At 40.9% G+C, this 20328-nt stretch overlaps 1 protein-coding gene across 1 annotated transcript in view; it reads left to right on the forward strand.

Annotated features, from left to right (window-relative positions):
• The first annotated feature begins 18525 nt into the window (after window positions 1-18525).
• The window catches only part of PTH2R (parathyroid hormone 2 receptor), a 103060-nt gene continuing 101257 nt past the window's right edge, over window positions 18526-20328 (forward strand). The window contains exon 1 of the mRNA XM_017546749.2: window positions 18526-18686. Coding sequence (XP_017402238.1) covers window positions 18612-18686 — 75 coding nt within the window. The 5' untranslated portion in view covers window positions 18526-18611. The remainder of the gene's footprint in view (window positions 18687-20328) is intronic.

Genomic DNA, 20328 nt, shown 5'->3' on the forward strand with positions numbered 1-20328 from the left:
TAGGCTATGTGTGACCCATGAGGGAAAGTAATGAATCATGATCAAGCTGATTCTTTCATTACCTTTAACATAGTGTGCCAAACATTGATGTCTTCTCACACATTTGTGATGTTTTCTTACAAATGTTTAACTTTTATCACAAATTAATGAGCAAAAGCTAAAGATCTTTGAGGATAGATTTCTTTTCTTTCTTTTTGGGGGGTGGGGAGTATTGTTTGTTTTGTAAACTACTGTTTTGCTACAACCTAGAAAAGCATCTGGCACATAGTGGGTGTTTAATGGATGTGTGTTGGAAATATAAACAAATTGTTATTAGTCCTGTCTTTGAGAGGGTACTCACATTTTTCTGGGTTTCCAAACAAGTATCAGAAGATACTTACTGAAATTATATATTTATTATCCAATGAATAAAAATACTCATACATATAAGTGATATGTCTCTGATGACTGGAGGAACACCAGGGTCCTTGGTCTTGCTCCGGTTTTAATAAAATGACACGGATACACGTGAAGTGGTTTTAAGGAGTGGAGAATTTAATGGTCAAGAAACAAGGAAGAGGCTCTCCTGTACAGAGACAGAGGGAGGGGGGCTCCAAGCCAAAAAAGGGAACCCCAAATGTGGCAAAAAGCAGCCAGTTATATGAGGAGACTGGAGGAGGCAGTGTCTGATTTGCAAAGAACCCAGGGGATTGGTTTGACCAGTATGTCATTCAAGTAGCTAGCAAGAAAACCGACCCTCCCACCCTACCCTTTTAATATGCAAATGCAGGGCACCATGATGTTCTACACCTGTGGGGATACATGGGGGCAGCCATGTTGCCAGGCACATGTGGGGACAAGGAGAAGGTGGGAATCAATGTGTTTGGGTGGACCCAATTTCTAAGGGCTGGAATTTGCATTTCTACTAGGCATAAACGTTTCTGGAGCTGCTTTAAAAGAAAAGGAAAACTTCCTAAGGACCCCTTTTCCTCTCTCTCTTCCTAAAATACTTTTTAAGTAACCCTTACAACATTTGCCCCATGAGGAAATGTCACCATAATTGTTGTTAGGGGGTTTTGGGAAATGACTCTTTCCGGGGAACAGCAACCAGGGCTGCTCCTGGGGTCAATCTAAGGGTCCTTGGAAGAATGGTGTGTCCATGCATAGTTTGGTTTGCAGCACCATTTGGAGTTTGACTGCTTCTAGGCAAGAGGAAATAATTTGAGATATAGTATTGAGTATACAAGATGCAAATATTAATACAAGACATATAAGCAAGAAGGGGCTTAATAAAGGGGTTAACCAGTTCCATAAAGAAGACTGGAATTCATTAAAGAGGGATTGTAGCCATCTGGGGCTTAAGGCTGCATTTTCCCTTAGTCTGTCAATAATTGTGATTCGATCTTTAAGTACCTGTAGATTTTCCTATGCTTTACTAGAGATGTTAATTCAGAAGCAGCACCTTTCATTTAAAAGTGCACAGGCACCTTCTACTTCAGCTGTAAGGACATTTAAGTCCCGTCTATTCTGTGCTGCTATTGAGGCTAAAGAGTCTATAGATTGCTCTTGTGCCTCTGTGGCCCCTATAGTTGCCTTTCATCCTCGTTGCATCATAAGAGAGATATTAAGTATTGATTTTTTAAAGAGAGGGATGCCCATAAACCAGAATATACCTCTGACTATAGAATTTCCCATCCATGGTTTCCTTTAAGATGGGGTTGTTATGTGGATGCCCTTTGCAGTCTTCCCTTTCAGTTAAATCTCCATATGAGGGCACAGAATGATAGGTCACTTTGTCCAGCATATGTGTGATAGTACAGTTTTTAGAAAAGAGCCTAAGTTAGGGATGTTCCCCGATGATGCTGCCATCTCAGTAGGATTTAAAAATAGTAAGTCAGAAAAACTACTGCGATGATAGTACAAGTTCCCTTCTAATGTTTTGTGAGGATTAAGTGTATCCAAGAGCCGTCCTGTTCCTTGAAGGGTCGGTTCTACGTTGCGGCTTGTGAGAGACACCAGCAGATTTTTCTGATATCTTAGAAGTTTCCTTTCTTTACATATAATAGGGACATCCTTGGGATAGGAATAACCATATTTAGGATAGTCATTTATGATGCCATTTGGAATTTGACATGCCAAGTGAGAAGAGTCCACCTGACAAATGGAGTTTTGAAAAATTAGAGACAGAATATGCCCTGGCCAATATCTCAAATGATCCTTGTGGCAAGGGCTGCCATTCCAGATGTCTCCCTTTCACCCATAGATCTGTAAGCTGCTACTATTAGCAAATGTTATACAAGGGTCTCAAGTTCCATGAGGGCATGTTTGGAAAGGCCCATGTGCTATTTTTTACATTATGGTCAAGATGGTTATTTACAGCATGCTACTCCCATTGGGAGGGGGGGCTGGATCCTGAAAGCCCCCCACTAGAGCTTCTGATCCTTTTAGATCACCCCTGTTGCACTCTCCTCCCCAAATTTTTGAACTGTCAGCAATGACAAGTGTGATGTTACCATATCTGAGGTCACTAAGTGTGGTCCTTTCCCACTACTTTTAAAGCAGAGGGAGACATTTGCTATTACTTGGTCAACTTTTCCCAGCCTGAGAATGAAGCTTATCTTTGGGGAGAGTGTTCTTTGTTACTGGGGGTGGAGTGTTCTCCCGAGAGGAGTTAGTCACCCAGCTGAAAGTGCTCCCATATCATGTCCCATTTATGCCTTATACGTCTTTAAGGTTTAAACGTAAAGCCAACAAATGGAACCCTGGGACAATGAGTTCCGGGTCACTGTAAGGTTCCTCAGTGTCGTTGAACTGAGTGAACCACTTAGGACAGATCCAACAATTAGTCTTGTACAAATGGGTCATGGCAGATATTGTAGGAGCTAAAGGGTGTGCTGTATGATAAAAGTCTGATAAAAAGTCCTAATAGACTTAGTGATAGCAAAACACACATGTTTATTCTCTGTTAGTAACCATTATTCCTGCTATGAGGATAATAAGCAAAATGCTACAGTAATTAAGATTCTCTCTCTGACATTCCACTGTGAGGGTGCTACTGTGTATATTCCTACCGCAAATAGTAGAGTATAACAGTTCCCGCCAGGGTGGCGTAGTAAATAATTTCCATGAAAAAGAAGTTTTAATATTTGGCTCAAGAGGAGAGGTAGAAATGGCAAAAAGTATTTGGTGAGGTAGGGATGAGACTAAGATGAGTAGTTCTCACTCAGTTAGTTACTTTTGTGATTTTCAGCTTAGGATCTCCTATTTCTTCACATTAGTATCCGGGTCATTCTTTTGGGCTGTCAGGGGTTGCTCCCTTAACTCTCCAGGCTTTGACTCAAGTGTGATGTATCCAGGAGTCGATTCTTGTAACTTATTGCTGAAGGAGTTGAAAAAAGAACAGTGTAAGGCCCTTCCCAGCTTGGGCTTAGGGAGGGAGAGAAGGAAGGGAGAGCCTTCACCAGTACCAAATCTCCTGGGTTAAATAGAGGTGGTCCAATTTCCTGGGGCTGGGCTTTCACTGTGCTAATTCCTGATGGAAGTGAGCCAGGGAGATTGGTCCTTGGGCCTGTGTTAAAACTTCCAGGGCCATCCCCTTCCTTTTTGATACATACTGATTGAAGGCCTTCCCTACAGGAAAGCTGAGAGCTGGTGCCTTGAGCAAGGCTTGAAGGACTTTTGAGCTTCAGGTTTCAAGGTTAAAAGATGAATCTTAGTTCCCTGAGTTTTTTTTTTTTTTTTTTTTTTTTTTGTTTTTTTTTTTTTTTTTTTTTTTTTTTTTTAAATGAGGTTATATAATGAATGGGCTATTTCACCATACACAGGTATCCACAGTTTACAAAATCCTGTAATGCCCCCAAATTCCCTTAGTTGCCTGAGGGTTTTGGGGAGGGAGAAGGAGGAGCTAGGCTTAATTTTCTCTTTCCCGAATGCTCTGGGCCTCTCAGGCAGCACTAAGTCTAGGTACTTCACTGAGGTTTTGCAGAGCTGGGCCTTGGGTTTTGAAACCCTATATCCTCTGTTAGCTAAGAAGTTGAGAAGAGCTTCAGTGTCTTCCTGAGAAGCTTCTTCAGTTGGGGCACAGAGCACTGTATCATCCACATACTGCAAGACCCTAACTTGAGAATAAGTGAACTCAGAGATGCCTTGTGACAGTGCCTGTCCAAACAGATGAGAACTATCTCAAAATCCCTGAGGCAACATCATCCTTGTTAACTGGGTGGCCTGACCAGAGGGATCTTCAAAGGCAAACAGGTATTGGGAGTCAGGATGTTACAGTATGCAGGAAAAGGCATCTTTTAAAGCTTGGACTGTAAATCATTTAGTTCTTTCAGGTATTTGAGTTAACAGGGTATAGGGATTAGGTACCACTGGATGGATTGGAACTACAGCTTTATTTATGAGGGGAAGGTCCTAAACGAGTCTCCATTTCCCACTGGGTTTCTGCACTCCTAATATTGGGGTGTTGCAGGGGTTATTACAGGGTTTGAGGTGGCCCTGCATCTTTAGGTTATTAATAATGGCTTCGCTGGGTGCGGTGGCTCAAGCTTGTAATCCCAGCACTTTGGGAAGCCGAGGCAGGTGGATCATGAGATCAGGAGTTCGAGACCAGCCTGACCAACATGGTGAAAACCCGTTTCTAATACAAAAAATACAAAAAATTAGCTGGGCACGGTGGCAGGTGCCAGTTACTTGGGAGACTGAGGCAGGAGAATCACTAGAATCTGAGAGGCCAAGGTTGCAATAATTCCAGATCACATCATTGCACTCCAGCATGGGTGACAGAGTGAGACTCTGTATCAAAAATAAATAAATAAATAAATGAAATAAAATAATGGCTTCTAGCCCTTTCCTAGCCTCTGCCTTAAGGTATACTGTCTCTGGTTAGGAAAAGAAGTGGGATCTTTAAGTCAGATTTTGACTGGCCTAGTGGTTATAGCTCGACTTGTTCTTTCTCGAGTTGCTCACATTTCTGGATTAATGTTAGCTTCCATCAGAGGGTGACAAAGAGTTTGTCCTGAGGCTATAAGGACGCTGGCCACCATGAAAGCTAGAATATCTCTACCTGACAGAGGAGTGGGACTTTTAGGCATGATTAGAATGCCATGTGTAAACTGTAAGCCCCCACCTGCAGCTAAGGATTAAAAGTAAATATCGAGTTAGAGTTTTTCTTGAGATGCCCCTTACAGTCATGCTGTAGTGTGATGTTGATCACGTCTGGGTCACCACCTGTCAGGGTAGTCTCTAGCTGCTTGATGGATAAATAAATGGACTCACACGCAGAATACAGTGAACAGTAGGCCGAGGGGTTGTGAGCCTCTCTATTCTCAGGAGATTTTCTAGGGTGCTTATCTGGTCCTATAGCTTGCTTCTGTAGAGCTTCCTTCTAATGTTGGGAGATCTGTGTAATAGACTTGCCCTTCAGAATGAACTATCCCTTGACTGAATCAGAAGATAAAGAAGTATGTTTTATTAGTGCCTCTCAGCCTTTTCATAAAGGCTGTGGGATTCTTGTCTGGTCTTTGGTCTATCATGGACATTTTAGAGTAATTGAGAGGTTTGGCCCTGGTCTTCCATAGACCTTCTTATAAAAAGTGCTTCTTTTTACATTCATCTCCTGAGTTATAGGGATTCCAATCAGGGTTGTCTGCTGGAACTGCTTCCCTTCTTAGTGGGAATGGAGTTTCCACCTCTTCCTCACCTTCTCTCTCCTCTTTTTCTCCTGGGTCTGTTATAGGAGGCATGTTGTTCATCTCCGTATTTTTCTGCTGCCTGCAGAACTGCCTGCTTTTCATGAAAGATGCAATGAGGGTCTGACTTAGTAGCAACATAACATCCCTCCATGTGAGATCAAACACCTGAGTTAAATTTTGGGAAATTTTTATATACCTGTTGTGGTCATCAGAAAATTGGCCTAAGTCTCCTTTTATTTGCTTAAGGTCCTATAATGAGAAAAGAATGTGAACCTTCATGGCACCACTTCCATCAGGCGTTTCCTGCAGAGGTAAGAGTGAAATGGGGACAGTAGGATATACTGGAGCTGGTGGAGCTCATGGTATGATTGCAAGGGGACTGGAAGGGTTGGGACATTCAATAGCTTTTTTTGGACTGCTCCTCTGGAACCTGCTTTAGCTTTGGGGAACTATTTCCTGTGGGTTTGTCTGACGTGGCTGCTAAAAAACTGGGTCGATTATACAGAACTTGTAAAGTTCTGGGTTGTTTGCAGAGCAAAGGAAACGTGTACATAGGCAGCCTCAGTCCATTCGCCCTTCTGTTTGCAGAAAAGTTTTAATTGCTGGATAATATTAAAATCAAGCCTCCCCCCAGCAGGCCAGATTTGCCTGTCCCCAAGAGAGTAAGAAGGCCATAACCTTGTGCAATAGAATATAAGGTGATTTTTCTTCAAAGTCTCAGGGTTGAAGGAGTCCCAGTGTTTTTAAAACATACCCTAGGGGAGTGCATGTTGAAGATGATCTGTAACCCATCTAGAAAGAGAAGTGAGAATAAGTGTTCTTTAGTCTCCTCTCTTTTGATATGCTATCCAGGATGGAGAAGAAAACAGTAGGGGGTGTCCCCCCAGTTAATCTCTCCCTGGTTCCTGGCACCCATTTAAATATGCTGCCCATGACTGCAGGCATGACCCTCCAAGCAATGGCACCAGAGAAACTGGACTTTTGGGCCTAGTCACGCTTCCCAAAGCAGTTTAGTCCTCTGCCTTTTATTTCCATTTGACCTCCTAGACTTGTGTGACCTGTGTGCCTCCTAAAAAAATGGATCTCAAGAAAAACTACACAATTGAGCAAGGCTCCTTCAAGGGACGCGGCATGCTAGATTGAACACTATATCCTGCTATTATGGCCTGTGCTAAAGCATTTACCCTGAGGTAAATGGTTCCAGTTAACTTCTGGATTTAAAACCCCTTATTAATTAAGTACTGTCTTAATAAGAGAATAAGTGCCTTAAAGGAACTGAATGGCCATTTTCCTGCTGACGGGACAATATTGAGACTAAAATTTGGCTATGGGAGACATCTTACTCCTAACTGCTAAAGGCAAAACTTTCCTGTTCCCAGAAGAGGTCTAGAGTCTGATTTCTGACGGTGCAAAAGGAAGCTGCGGTATTACTGGGAAAAAAGAAAAAGTCCCTCATGTAGAAGATTTCTATTTCCACTAGGTGGTGCTGTTGGCTTAGAAATACTACGAGCTCGCCTGCGACGTGGTAGCAAGAAACCTCAATACAGGGGAAAGGAACTCTGTTCCCTGAAGATTGCAATGCCATTTTCCTGATCTTGCCTAAAAGGATAACTTTCCGAGGCTCTAAAAATCTCTGCACATTTCACACACAGAAAGAGTATGAGACCGTGGATAGAGAAGGAAGGAGAGTTTTGCCACAGGGTAGCTGAGAATTCTCTGCCAACACCTGGAATGGGCTGTGGGCGGCTGGGTTCAGTCCAAAGGCCTTTGATTCACACCAGGGTGTACCCTAGCCAGAAATTCTCAGTTACCTCAGGACTTTCCCAGCCTCGCCTGACGGCAAGATCTCTCTGTGGAAAGAAGCTGGTTCAAAACATGGCCTACATTCCCAATGATCCTGGGGTGTTGGGAGGTTCTCCATGTTTCCACCAGCAAGTCTCACATCCAAGTCTTTAGCACAGCAGCCAATGCTAAGCGATTGTACTCGTCCGATGGATGCCCATTGATTTATTTGATTTTATTTTAAAATAGAGGCCAAGAGCACCTTGGAATGTTAGAACAGATTTTAAGCTCGCTCCCATACTTACCACTGACAAATGCTGTGCCTTGGATTCCTGGCCAGTGCACCAAAATGATGGGGCTCCAATGAGTGAAGGAACACCAGGGTCCTTGGTCTCGTGCCAGTTTGAATAAAGCAACACGGACACATGTGGAGTGGTTTTAGGGAGCAGATAATTTGATAGACAAGAAAGAAGGAAGAGGCTCCCCCTGTACAGAGATAGAAGAGGTCTGTGGTACTATCTATTGCTTTTTATACAGATGCCATTAATTAATTAAATTAGATTAAATTAAATTTTTTAATTTTAGTAGAGACAGAGTTTCACCATGTTGGCCAGGCTGGTCTCAAACTCTGACCTCATGATCTGCCTGCCTCAGCCTCCCAAAGTCCTGGGATTACAGGTGTGAGCCAGTATGCCTGGCCAGTTTTAATGTAGGGAAAGTCATTTTAGACATGGATGAATGAGTTAATAACTTAATTTTATCTAAGTGTTTTGCAAATTAGGTCAGCAAAAGTTCACTATATAATTGCTAAAATAGTCTCTTTCATTTCTAAAGCATATTTATATTTTATTGGAAATATGATTTATATGTATTATATTCAACTAATAAACATTATATTTAATGTCTCAGTAAGTATTTAACCCAATGTATATGTCTCTCTTGAACTTTTATTGCACAAACATAAAAGCTTTGTTTGTGGAGAGTAAAAGCAAATTTCATAATAAACCTCAATATGTATTTGACAAGTGTTGACCTCATAGTTCTAGAGTAGAAACCAACTGGGTTTGATGCATGAGAGTCAGTAGACCTACCTTATGATCATTATGCTAATTCATTGGTTGTATATTCCAAATATCAGAAGGAGGTATACAATAGGATTATGCTATGCTAGAAATATTGGATGAATGTGTATGAATCCTATGAAGAAATCATTGATATTCTCATACACACGAAGTTTCTTCGCAGTCTCACTTTCCAGCTGTATGGGAAATATTCCCAAATCTGTTTTCAGCACTTACCTGAGCCCCAATCTCCAATTTTACATTCTTTTCAAAAGCCTCCAAATTCTCTCCTACCTGCCACCTGTATGTTCCAATGTTACCTGAAATGGAACATGAGGAGAGTGAAGGTTCACATCTGTCCCCTGTAATAACAGCACCCCTTCCTGCCTTCCCACTGCTATCAATACTAGTCTTGTTCTTGGCCTCCGAGACTTGCAAAAAGGTTGTTTTTTTTTTTTTTTAGCCCTGTCATTCCTTTTGCCTTCCAAACCGCTCAGTGACCAGGTCCTGTTAATATTTTCTTCATGGTGTCTCTCCTTCCTGTTCCTTCCTGTGTATTTTTTAAACTATATCCTTTTCCTCCCCAGGGTTTGCAGCCACCCTTCTTCCTCTGTGGCACATCCGCTGTTTCAGAATCCCTCCTGTTTTGCACATCTTCTGCTTTGCACATGTTCTTCTCTGCTTTGAACGCCCTCTTCAGCATCCTCCATTGGGTCACATGCAGCCGTTCTTCACACTCAGTTGGGAGGACTCCTCTGGAAATCCTCTCTCTCCACACAGGGCTTAGAGGACTTTTGTTGTCTTCAAGGCTCTGGGAGTGCACTGGGAACAGGACAGGATCGTTCTCCTTGAAACTCTTGTGCCTACGAGATGCTAGTTACAGTGTGTTGTTATTACAGGTTGTCCCCTTACACAGCTCCCTGGTTCCTCTCCACTGCACATGTTCTACAAGAACAAACAGAACACTTTTTCCTACAAAAACATTTTTGTATCTCAACCATTTGGTGGCACATGACAGGCTACCATACCATTGCAAAAGCCATGTCTTAGCCAGGCTTTGAGGGACTCCCAGTTTCTGCTCCTCCTCCTCACATTCCCATTGTTACCAACAAGGCAGTTTTCTTCCTGTTTTTGCACATTATATAGCACACCCAGCTTCTTGGTGTGCTTTTGCCATTCAGAACACTTAAAATGCCCTTTCCCTTTGTCATAGCATCTGAGAAGCTTTGCAGATTTTCTCACTATGCTGGAAGACTTCTTTAAGTAACCTTAGCCCCAAACTAATCAGTCCCTCCCTCTGTAGTCTGTAGCTATGTTTATATTATGTTATTCTGTCCGTGTTGATATTTTGCTTTGTCATATAAAATTTTTTTTTTTTTTTAGACTGAGTCTTGCTCTGTCATCCAGGCTGGAGTGCAGTGGTGCAATCTCAGCTCACTTCAACCCCACCTCTGGGGTTAAAGCAATTCTCCTGCCTCAGCCTCCTGAGTAGCTGGGACTACAGGCATGCACCACCACACCTGGCTAATTTTTGTATTTTTAGTAGAGATGAGATTTCACCGTGTTAGCCAGGATGGTCTCGATTTCCTGATATCGTGATCCACCTGCCTCGGCCTCCCAAAGTGCTGAGATTACAGGCATGAGCCACTGGGCCAGCCCTATGATAGAAATTCTTTAGGGCAAAACCAGTATGTTCCTCCTTTTTTTTTTCCTCTTTTTGCTTTTATGAATATTTACTTCTTACAGTGATCTTTCTTGTCTAGAAAGTACCTAGTATAAATTGCTAACAAAATGTCATAGCTCCCTACATCTTAAAAAATCCTTAATCAAATTTCCTTTTTCAAGGCTTCTTGTACTTAAGTGATAAACAACTAGATTGAAGTTTTCAGTGTTCTTTCCTAATTCATCTTCAAGTTAAAGGGTTGTTACTCTTTTTATCTAGGTGAAATTTCTCTTTCTGTGTTATTTGGTACATTCTTGGGAGCTTATGCCTTTGTGTGCTAAAGACTCAACATGACTTGCTCATGGATATGTCATACTGCCTGCAATGTTGACTGATCCTTTGGTTTAACAAGGATTAAAAAGGTAATTTTATTGGGGAGTTATCTCTGTGGGGGAAATGAGAAAATGAATGAGAAGATGCTTAGTACATCTGTGAAGTTCTATGGAAATGCTAAAACACATTCTATAGGGGCACCGTAGAACAATAGAAAAAGTGATAAATGTGGAAACAGAAGACCTAAGCTGAAGTCTTCACTGGCTGCCATGTGTCCTTCTGCAAGTCATTTAGCTTCTTTCTCACCTGTGGTTTCTTCATCTAAATGAATACTACCACTAAAATAGGTGTTTTAGTTTATGTATGTCAAAGGCTTGTTTGGGGCATAGGGATATTTTTGCTGGATGCAAATATTTTGAAGAATGCAGATTTATGAAAGAAAATTGGTAATAAGTTAAAAATATGAGGTATTGTTATAGCCAGCAAATTATGGTCACTTAATCTGTGATATTGGCTAGTTAAGTCAGATGTTTTCCATGGAGGGAGTAAGATTTTCATCATTAGAATTGTTTGATTGAGGAAATATGCGATACATATGTAGGAATGATTTCAGTATTGGGAAGAAGAGATTTTTCACATACTAAAATCCTATGGCATTTCTAGAAAAGACTTACAGCTGTCCTAAATTCTTGACAGAAGAATGTGTTAACTCTGAGAAAGTCAGTTAATTTTAGAAAGACAAAATGGAGGTACAAAGAGCAGAAGGGGCTACTTGTACAGTTAGCATTTGGACAGGATTAAATCCTGGTGCTAAGTGATCTAACAATCAATGAAACCAAATTGTGCTCACATCAGATGCTAGGAGCTAGATGAGATCTTCACACTGCAAGCACAGGAGTTTGATGACAGGATGGTGTTCAGTTATTATTGCTGTGTAGCAAGCTACCCCCAAACTTAATGGCTTAAAGTAAGTACAACCATTTACACAGCTCAGAACTCCGGAATTTGGGCAGGGCTCTTCTCCACTTAAGTTGGTGTCAACTGAGGCAGCTCAGCTTGGGTTAGCCAATGTGGCTCATTCATAGGGCTGAGGAGTTGCCACTGGTTGTTGCCCGGAACGGCAGTTAGGATTGAGACCTGACATCTTTAGTTTCCTGCACTGGGCTTCTCTGTGGGTGCCTTAGATTTCCTCACAGCATGGTGGCTGAATTCCAAGACTGAAAGGAAGTCCTAGAGCCTAGAACTAGAAGCTGTCAGTTTCTTAAGCACAGGGTTTATTTCCACTATATTCTGTAGGTCAAGCAGTCATAGAGCCCATAATCATGGGAAGGAGATATAGACTCTCACCTTTCAATGAAAAGTGTGAGTCCAAGAGTTCTGGGAACATATTAAAAAACCTCTACAGTCAGACAGTGTAAAGTCAGAACAGAGAGAAGAACATCAAATCTCAGGAGGGTAAGCTTGAGTTGGGGCTGCTAGCTACTGAGAAGAAAGTTCTCATCTAATTATTTGAGAAACAAAGACAGAACACTGGTTATTTGACTAGTAGCGCAGTGTAGATTTGAGAGAGAGGAAATGGGATGGTGCCAAGCACATAATTGTCCAACTTCTTAATTTTCTTCAGGCTTTATCTTGACTGAGGTGGGCCTTGAATTTGTTAATAATTTTCTTTAATCCTCAGTAGGGAAACTTTAAGATTGGCTATTGCTTCCTTTCCATTATCTTCCTTAAGCCACAAATTAATTACTGAGTATTTTCATAATATGCTTTGCATATTAATAATTATAAATTGAATGCAATAGTGTATATGAAAGTATTCTGCAAATATCTAGCTTATTGTCATTTGTATAACTCTGTACAGCTGATAAGCATTTCTTCGACATTGTCATTATCTCATTTAATTGTGACTTGGCCTAACGAAGTAAGTTGTTATTAGTAATAGCAATCTTTCCTAATTAAACAGAGAGAAAGACACCTGCACACAAGCCACTGCACATCAGTTTTGAGTCAAGACAGAAACCCTCACCTTGGGGAGTACCTTTTCTCTCCAGATGTGCCCCGAGAGGGACCCGTGTTTGAATGGCCACACTTCTCTGTTGTTATCTGCCTACTTCCTGAGTTCCAGTGAGAAAGTCCTCGGGACTCAGCTTTAGAGGCCTAAGGTCTTCAGCTTTCCAAATCTAACAGTCAGGCACTCAGAGGAAAGATTGCCAACCATCTGATGGAGGTGTTTCACATGTGAGTTTGATGAATGGTATTCTACCCTGGATAAACTGGAGAGATGCTCTATTCAATCATTTGCAAACCCTGCTTTTATTTCTAAGCCTCTTCTATCAGAGCGGCCTTATATGGAGCATAAGTTGTGATTTCAGAGGCATTAGCAAACTTTCATCCTCCGCCTGTCTTCAAAATATCTTTCCCATTAAAAAGATGGATTCTTCTTCTTCTTCTTTTTTTTTTTTTTTTTTTTTTGAGATGGAGTCTTCTCTGTCACCCAAGCTGGAGTGCAGTGTCATGATCTCGCCTCACTGCAACCTCTGTCTTCCTAGTTCAAGCAATTCTCCTGACTCAGCCTCCTGGGTAGCTGAGATTACAGGTGCCCACCACCCCGCCTGGCTAATTTTTGTATTTTTAGTAGAGACGGGGTTTCACCGTGTTGGCCAGGCTGATCTCAAACTCCTGATCTTGTGATCTGCCCACCTCGGGCTCCCAAAGTGCTGGGATTACAGGTGTCAGCCACAGCGCCCAGCCTAAAAAGATTGATTTTTTAATAAATAGTGTTGCATTAACTGGTTAGGTACTTGAAGAAATTGTTATATTACCTAAACAATTGATACTTTAAAACATTAAATGTAAAAATATGAAATGGTAGAAAAGAACTAGAAAAAAGATCTGATAAAAAGATTTTCTAATTTTTAGTATGCAATTTCTTTTCTGCATAAAAGCTAAGGAAGAAATTATAAAAGAAAAGATCGACAGATTTAGATACATAAATTAAAAGAAAGAAAACCTCTGCACTGATCAAGATATTACAAATTAGGCCAAAAACGAAGTTGAAAAATATTTTGGTATTTATGTCGGAAAAATATTGTATATTGTAAATATAGATAGTGCTTTTCTACATAAATAGGGAATATTCAAACTTGCCACAGTAATTTGCCCATTCACAGACTATGTTCATAGGACTAAAAATAATAATAGTAATATTCATCATCATCAAACAGCACTAATCATACTAGCTAATAATTATCGAGGATTTCCCTGGACTTTGTGTTTGTTTACTCACTTAACTTTTCCAACAAAATTTTGAGGGATTGCAAAGGGGTAAATGTTTATATTCCCCCCAAAATAAATATGTTGAAGTTCTAGTCCTTAAAGTGATGGTATTACGAGCTAGGGCCTTTGAGAGGTGATTTGGTCACAAAAGGCTCTGAGATTAGTGCCCTTATAAAAGAGACCTCAGAAAAATCCTTCATTCCTTCTGCCATGTGAGGCTGTAATGAAAAGACAGCAGTGGTCAATGAGGAAGCCGGCTTTTATCAGACACCGAATCTACCAGCACCTTGGACTTCCCAGCCTCCAGTTCTGTGAGAAATACATTTCTGTTGTTTATAAGCCACCCAGTTTATAGTATTTTGTTTTAGCATCCGGAGCTGATTAAAGGAGGTTCTCTCATTTCTCCCATCTTACGATTGAGAAGATTAAGAAAAAGAAAAGCCAGTGTGTAATTTGCTCAGGGTTACGCAGCTAGCACGTGGCAGTGCCAGAATTCAAAGCCTTTCTTCCCTCAAGAGGCAAGAACAAGAGATTTTAAAAGGATGTAATACAATTGACCAACGAATGTCTAAAATAGTCAAACTTATGAATAAACTAAAAATTAAAACAATAATATATGTCCATCTTTGCTAAACTGTCGACTCTGAAAAATAATACCAACCAAGACAAGAGAGTAGGGAAACACTTCACCAAGACCGTGTGTTCAATTTATAAATATTAACAATTAACTTAAATTTGAGCATTTATTTTAAACAAACATTTCATTAAAAATTTATTTTGAGACAATATTCAATTATTTACATAAAATACATGTTCAAGGATAATCATTAGAGATTCAGTAATGATCTGCGTCTAGGAATATGCATTTTAACAAGCACAGTTGATTCTGATACCTTGATCATCATGTGACATGGTGGTCCTGCAAAAGATAAAAACAAACAGACAAATAAATAAACACCATCAAAAAACCAAAGCCAAACATTGCCAGAAATAACCAGAAAATGTCATTGGGACTGTGATTGGCTCAGGATTGAGTCTCTTTATCATCAAAATTCCATTTTTCATTTGTAATTGGAGATGGTAAGACCTGTCACCTGCCTTTCATTGATTTAAGGATAGACCAGGTGTCATTTGCAGCAATTTGGCAGGTAAGTCATTTCATTGACTTTGCATAAAGGTTTGTTTTAAAGTTATTAGCTTGTAAAAATAATGTTAATTAATTATTCCTAATTTACCCGTGATATAAGCAATTATATATTTTATGGCCTGAGACACAAATATCTTGATATCACAGCAATTTTTGTATTTTTTCACTTTTCCTAACATTTTTCATTTATTACAGTCTAATATTCTCAAGGTTTTCAATTCTTTCAGCCTGCAGCCTGTGGATTTGTACCTGTTTGTATGAATGAACCACTTGAATAGCATATGTTTAATAAAAATTGGTTTTATCTTATTTGATTGAGTGTATATCCGTAGTCTTAAATAGCAGTAGTCTTGGGTACCCTTTTTGCTGTAGTGCAGGGTTTCTCAACGGTGGTACTACTGACATTTTGGGCCAGATATTTCTCTGATTTAGGGGCTGTCCTATGAATTGTGGGATGTTTAGCAGCATCCATAGCCCATTCCCACCACATGCCAATAGCATGTGTGACATATCAAAACTGTGACACAACCAAAAATGTTCTCAGACATTGCCAGACTTCTAAAGTGGAGCATGAAATTTTTCTTGGCCCAGAACCCATGCTGTTATGCACAGTGAATTATTCTTAATTTTTGGGAGATAGAACAATGAAATGAAAAAAACAAAAAAAACAAACAAACAAAAAAAACGACTGCGTAGAAAAGTGTTCCTGGTTTTGAGTCCTAAGGAACTGATAAAAATTTGTAGTAATATTATTGCATAAATAGAATAGATGACTAGCAGTGCCATAGTGATGGAATATCTGGACCTTGGACAAATACGGAGTGTCTATTTCCTTATCTATTAATATGGATAACAATAATACTTATCTCACAGAGTTAAAGATTAGTTAATTTCATGGAAATACTTAGAATAGTAACTGAATGTAGTAGCACTTAAAAATGTTATATAGCAGTATTATTACCATTACCATTATTTTCTTGCTTGAACAGAGTAATGTAACGTGTACTGGATTCTTAAGTAATCAAATTGAAGATTTTAGATAATAGTGACTATACAGGGTTCTATTTTGAAAAAGAGTTTCAACCCTCCCTCCCAAAAAGAACAGAAAAAAACAAAAGCTCAAAACAAAAACTGTAAACTTTGTCAAAAAAGCATAAGAGAGTATTTACAATACATATACACAATATAAATAACACTTAAAATAGAGATAGGAGTGAACATTTTCAGACATGTAGAAATAAAAATGTCACTCCTTTAAATGTTTTAGAGCTGACTGGCAATCAGTAATCTATATGTTTTATAAGCAAACCCAGTTTTCATTTTGGCAGCAAATGAAGCCAATCTGTGAGGAATCTCAGATCATTGTGAATTATTGTGCTTCATCTATGGAAATGGCCTCTTCCCAACAGTATCAGATCCTGGGAGACTCAATGTATAAAGCAGTCCCAGGCATCTTGATAATTATGCTTTTAAGGAAAATATAGGAACAGGCTTTGTCCCAAATGAAGGTGTTTACACACCTACACACGCAGTGTTAAAGAATATTAGGCAGGGCATGGTGGCTTATGCCTATAATCCCAACACTTTGGGAGGCTGAGGTGGGCAGATCGCCTTAGGTCAAGAGTTCGAGATCAGACTGGCCAACATGGTGAATGGTGAAACCTAGTCTCTACTAAAAATACAAAAAATAAAATAAAATACAGGTATTGATTGACTTACGACCTATGCAACTTACGACCATTCGACTTTACGACCACAATCGCTAGCCACGACTGCTCTGCTGTAGATTTTTGGAAACGCTACAACATTTTGATGTGTATCAAGAATATCGCTACCGCCTGGGAGGCTGTGACGACAGGGTGCATGAATGGCATCTGGAAAAATTGTGTTAAGCGCTATGTTAATGATTTTGACGGATTTGACAGTGAACATGAACTTGAAACGATTCAGGGAAAAAACAGTAAAACTTGCTAAAGACCTTTCTTTGGAGTGTGAAATGGAAGATGTCGAAGAGTTGCTAGACAAAGAATCTGGAGAACTTACAAATGAAGAGCTAATCGAACTGGAAGAAGAAAGAGTGGCGGAAGAAGAAAGAAGAGAAGCAGAGAAAGAAGAGGAGGAGCCAGAAGGACAGTTTACCACTAAGGGATTATCAGACGGTTTATCTTTACTGAATAAACTTCTTATACATTTTGAAGCAATGGACCCAAACATCGAACGATTTGCAAGGATTGAATGGATGGCGCATGATGTGTTTCGTCCATATCGTGAAATTTATGAAGAAAAAAGAAACATACAATTCAGACAAAGCTCACCATATTTATGAAAAAACCAACTCTGGTAACCCCAACTGCTGCCTCAAATGACAACATCAACGATCCGCAGCCAAGAACCAGCGGCCAATAAAATGTTTCGTACATGTTTATATATTTTGATATGTTTTGCAATTGGGAAAATGTTTCCTATGGTATTTTTTACACCTGTATTTTGTATTTTTGTATGCACCTGTATTTTGTAATTTTGTATGTTTTGCAAATATTAAACCAGTTGTAATGCAGTGTTTTACTTAAACCTGACGAATGTAAAAATAGGAAACAAAATGCTGTAGAGATGATACAAATGGCATAAAATGAACAAAAAAAATTATGATATGTAACAATAATGAAAGAAAATTATGATAAAATGTGACTTAAAGATTTTTATAACATCATTTCACAGTACTGTACATATAGCCTACTCAACTTACGACCAAATCGTGTTACGACCGGTCTGTCGGAACCAATTGTGGTCCTAAGTCCAGCACTAGCTGTAAAATAAAATTAGCTGGGGGTGGTGGCGCTGTGCCTGTAGTCTCAGCTACACGGGGAGGCTGAGGTAAGAGAATTGCTTGAACCCATGAGGTGGAGGCTGCAGTGAGCGAAGATCGTGCCACTGCACTCCAGCCTGGGTGAGAGACAGATTTCATCTCAAAAAAAAAAAAAAAAAAAGAAATATATATATGTAAAATATACATATATAAAATATACATATAATATATATAAGTATTATTATAATGATTAGGAGAAAATGAATCAGCATTTAGAGGGCTTTACGACTGTCCAGCATACAGCCCAGACGCACGGCCCGCCTGGCCTTGGGAGCCTTTAGCCACACTGTCGCTCTCCCAGGGGCCGACGGTCAGCGCACGCAGGACAGGAGGGAACTTCTGGACCATTCCGCGAAGACCCAGGGCGTCCCTAGAGAGAGGGCCCTGGAACCCGGGACGGAGTGGAGGGAAGCGGAAGCAATGCGAGTTGGGGGTGGCGGCAGCAGCGCAGTGGGATCCTTGGCCCCCCTCCCCTTGGGCTGCGGGACTCAGCGACTCCGAGAAGAAACGCGAGCGCAGCCGCGCGGGGCGCACCCGGATCCGCCTGGCGCGGGAGCCGCCCCCTTCCAGCCGCAGGCTGCGCGGGGCTGCGAGTCAAGTCCGGGACTCGGGCCAGTCTCCCCGGAAGACAGGACCAACCTCGAGCCGCGGCGCAGCAGGACCCGGGCGCTCCGGCGACAAGACCCCAAGCACGCCAGCTGCGCGTCGTTCCTGGCCACAAGTTTGCCCCGCGCCAGCCAAGTTGGCTACTTGGAAGCTTCTCCCGGGCTCTGGAGGAGGGTCCCTGCTTCTCGCTACAGCAGTTCCGGGCATGGCCGGGCTGGGGGCGTCGCTCCATGTCTGCGGTTGGCTGATGCTCAGCAGCTGCCTCCTGACCAGAGCCCAGGTAAGAGCCAGTGCCCCGCGACACCTGCTTGCGGATCCTCGGGCGGAGTCGGCTTTAGCGAGCGGTGGCCAGGTGCGCGCCAGAGCTCGTTCACGTTCACTCGTCCACACACGCCCGGCACGCAGCTAGGCGCACCCGGCAGGTGCTGGCAGGCATTTAGCGGAGCTTCAAAGGTCTGCTGTGGTGGAGGGATGCCCTGGGCCGGCCCTGTTCGGACCAGCATCCTGGCATCCGCAAAGTAAGGGGATATTTCCGAAGAGCGGAGCCGAGGATCAGGAGTGTGAGTGAGGCTGGGAAGGTGAAGGAACTTTTCTTACTCTTAAACTCCGTGGTCTCCATCTAATTAATTGAAATGACTTTTGCCTGTTGGTAATTTACTATAACTTTTGAGACTTTAAACTTCTAGGGTCGATTGTGATCACTGTCTGAAAGAATAATTGGCTGTCTGTGATACAGAATCACATACCATTCAAGTTAGGAGACAGAATAAAAATATCAACATACAGCTCATTTGTTAATGTTAAGAAGCGGTGGCTGTCACTTTTGTACTGCTAGTATCATTTAGAGATTTTCTGGGCGATCTTTCACAATATAGCCTCTTTAATGTGCAAGGCACCATTCATACGCACATTTTTTTTTTTTTTTTGAGTCAAACCAAATACACGGTTTACAGTCAGCTTTTCAGATGAGCTAGAGAGATGCGTGAAGTGCTGGATGTTATGCAGTTCAAGAGCCCTGTGAATTTAAGGAGAATCAAGATTTTTCTCTCTGGTTCGGTAGGGGGTGCACCTAGACTGTCAAATGAAGGCTCAATAAAAAAATTCTTTCACAGTGAGAATTTAAAGCAATGATTTACGTATTGCTGCTATCTAAACTTAATACTACGTTCTCAGCTTTCAGATGACTAGTTTAAATTTCAATTATTCTGTAAGGGCTGTTTTGAAAACCTATCTGTCATAGTCATAACTAGAGACATTCAAACTTAAAGGGGATTTCTAGGGTAGGTGCTATGCTAACAGAGGGCTTTCCTTAACAAGACCAAGATGCTTCATGTAGATTTATTTTGTTAATAAATAAAGTTTGTTAATAAACTAAATAATTTGTGTGTCATGCATTGACTAATAAAATTAGCAATGGGTGCCTGAAAGTAGGGTACACTTAAACCTGAAAAAATTTGTCAAGCTACTAGAGGAATATGAATGCATGGAAAAAATTTGGTGATAAATTTCCGTGACCGTTATAGAACTCTGGTAATCTCTGCTGTACTTCCTGCATTTCTATCTTGTAAGATATTTGGATAATATGCTTAAAAATGTCATCTTCTTGTATATAAGAGGCAACTGAACTCTAACCATTTATTTTATTTAGTGTTCTAGATTACTCTTTATAAGAAAATGGGGAGATATTATTTAGTACAATAAGAAAAAAAAATGGCTTGGTGTGGTGGCTAATGCCTATAATCCCAGACCTTTGGGAGGGGGGAGGATCTCTTGAGCCCAGGAATTCGAGGCTGCTCTGAGCTATGATCATGCCACTGCACTTCAGCCTGGCAACAAAGTGAGACCCTGTCTCTAAAGAAAGAGAGAGACAGAGAGAGAGAGAGAGACACAGAGAGAGAGAGAGAGAGAGAGAGAGAGAGAGA

The sequence above is a fragment of the Cebus imitator genome, unplaced genomic scaffold (assembly GCF_001604975.1).
Source record: "Cebus imitator isolate Cc_AM_T3 unplaced genomic scaffold, Cebus_imitator-1.0 Scaffold191, whole genome shotgun sequence".
NCBI classification, from domain to species: domain Eukaryota; kingdom Metazoa; phylum Chordata; class Mammalia; order Primates; family Cebidae; genus Cebus; species Cebus imitator.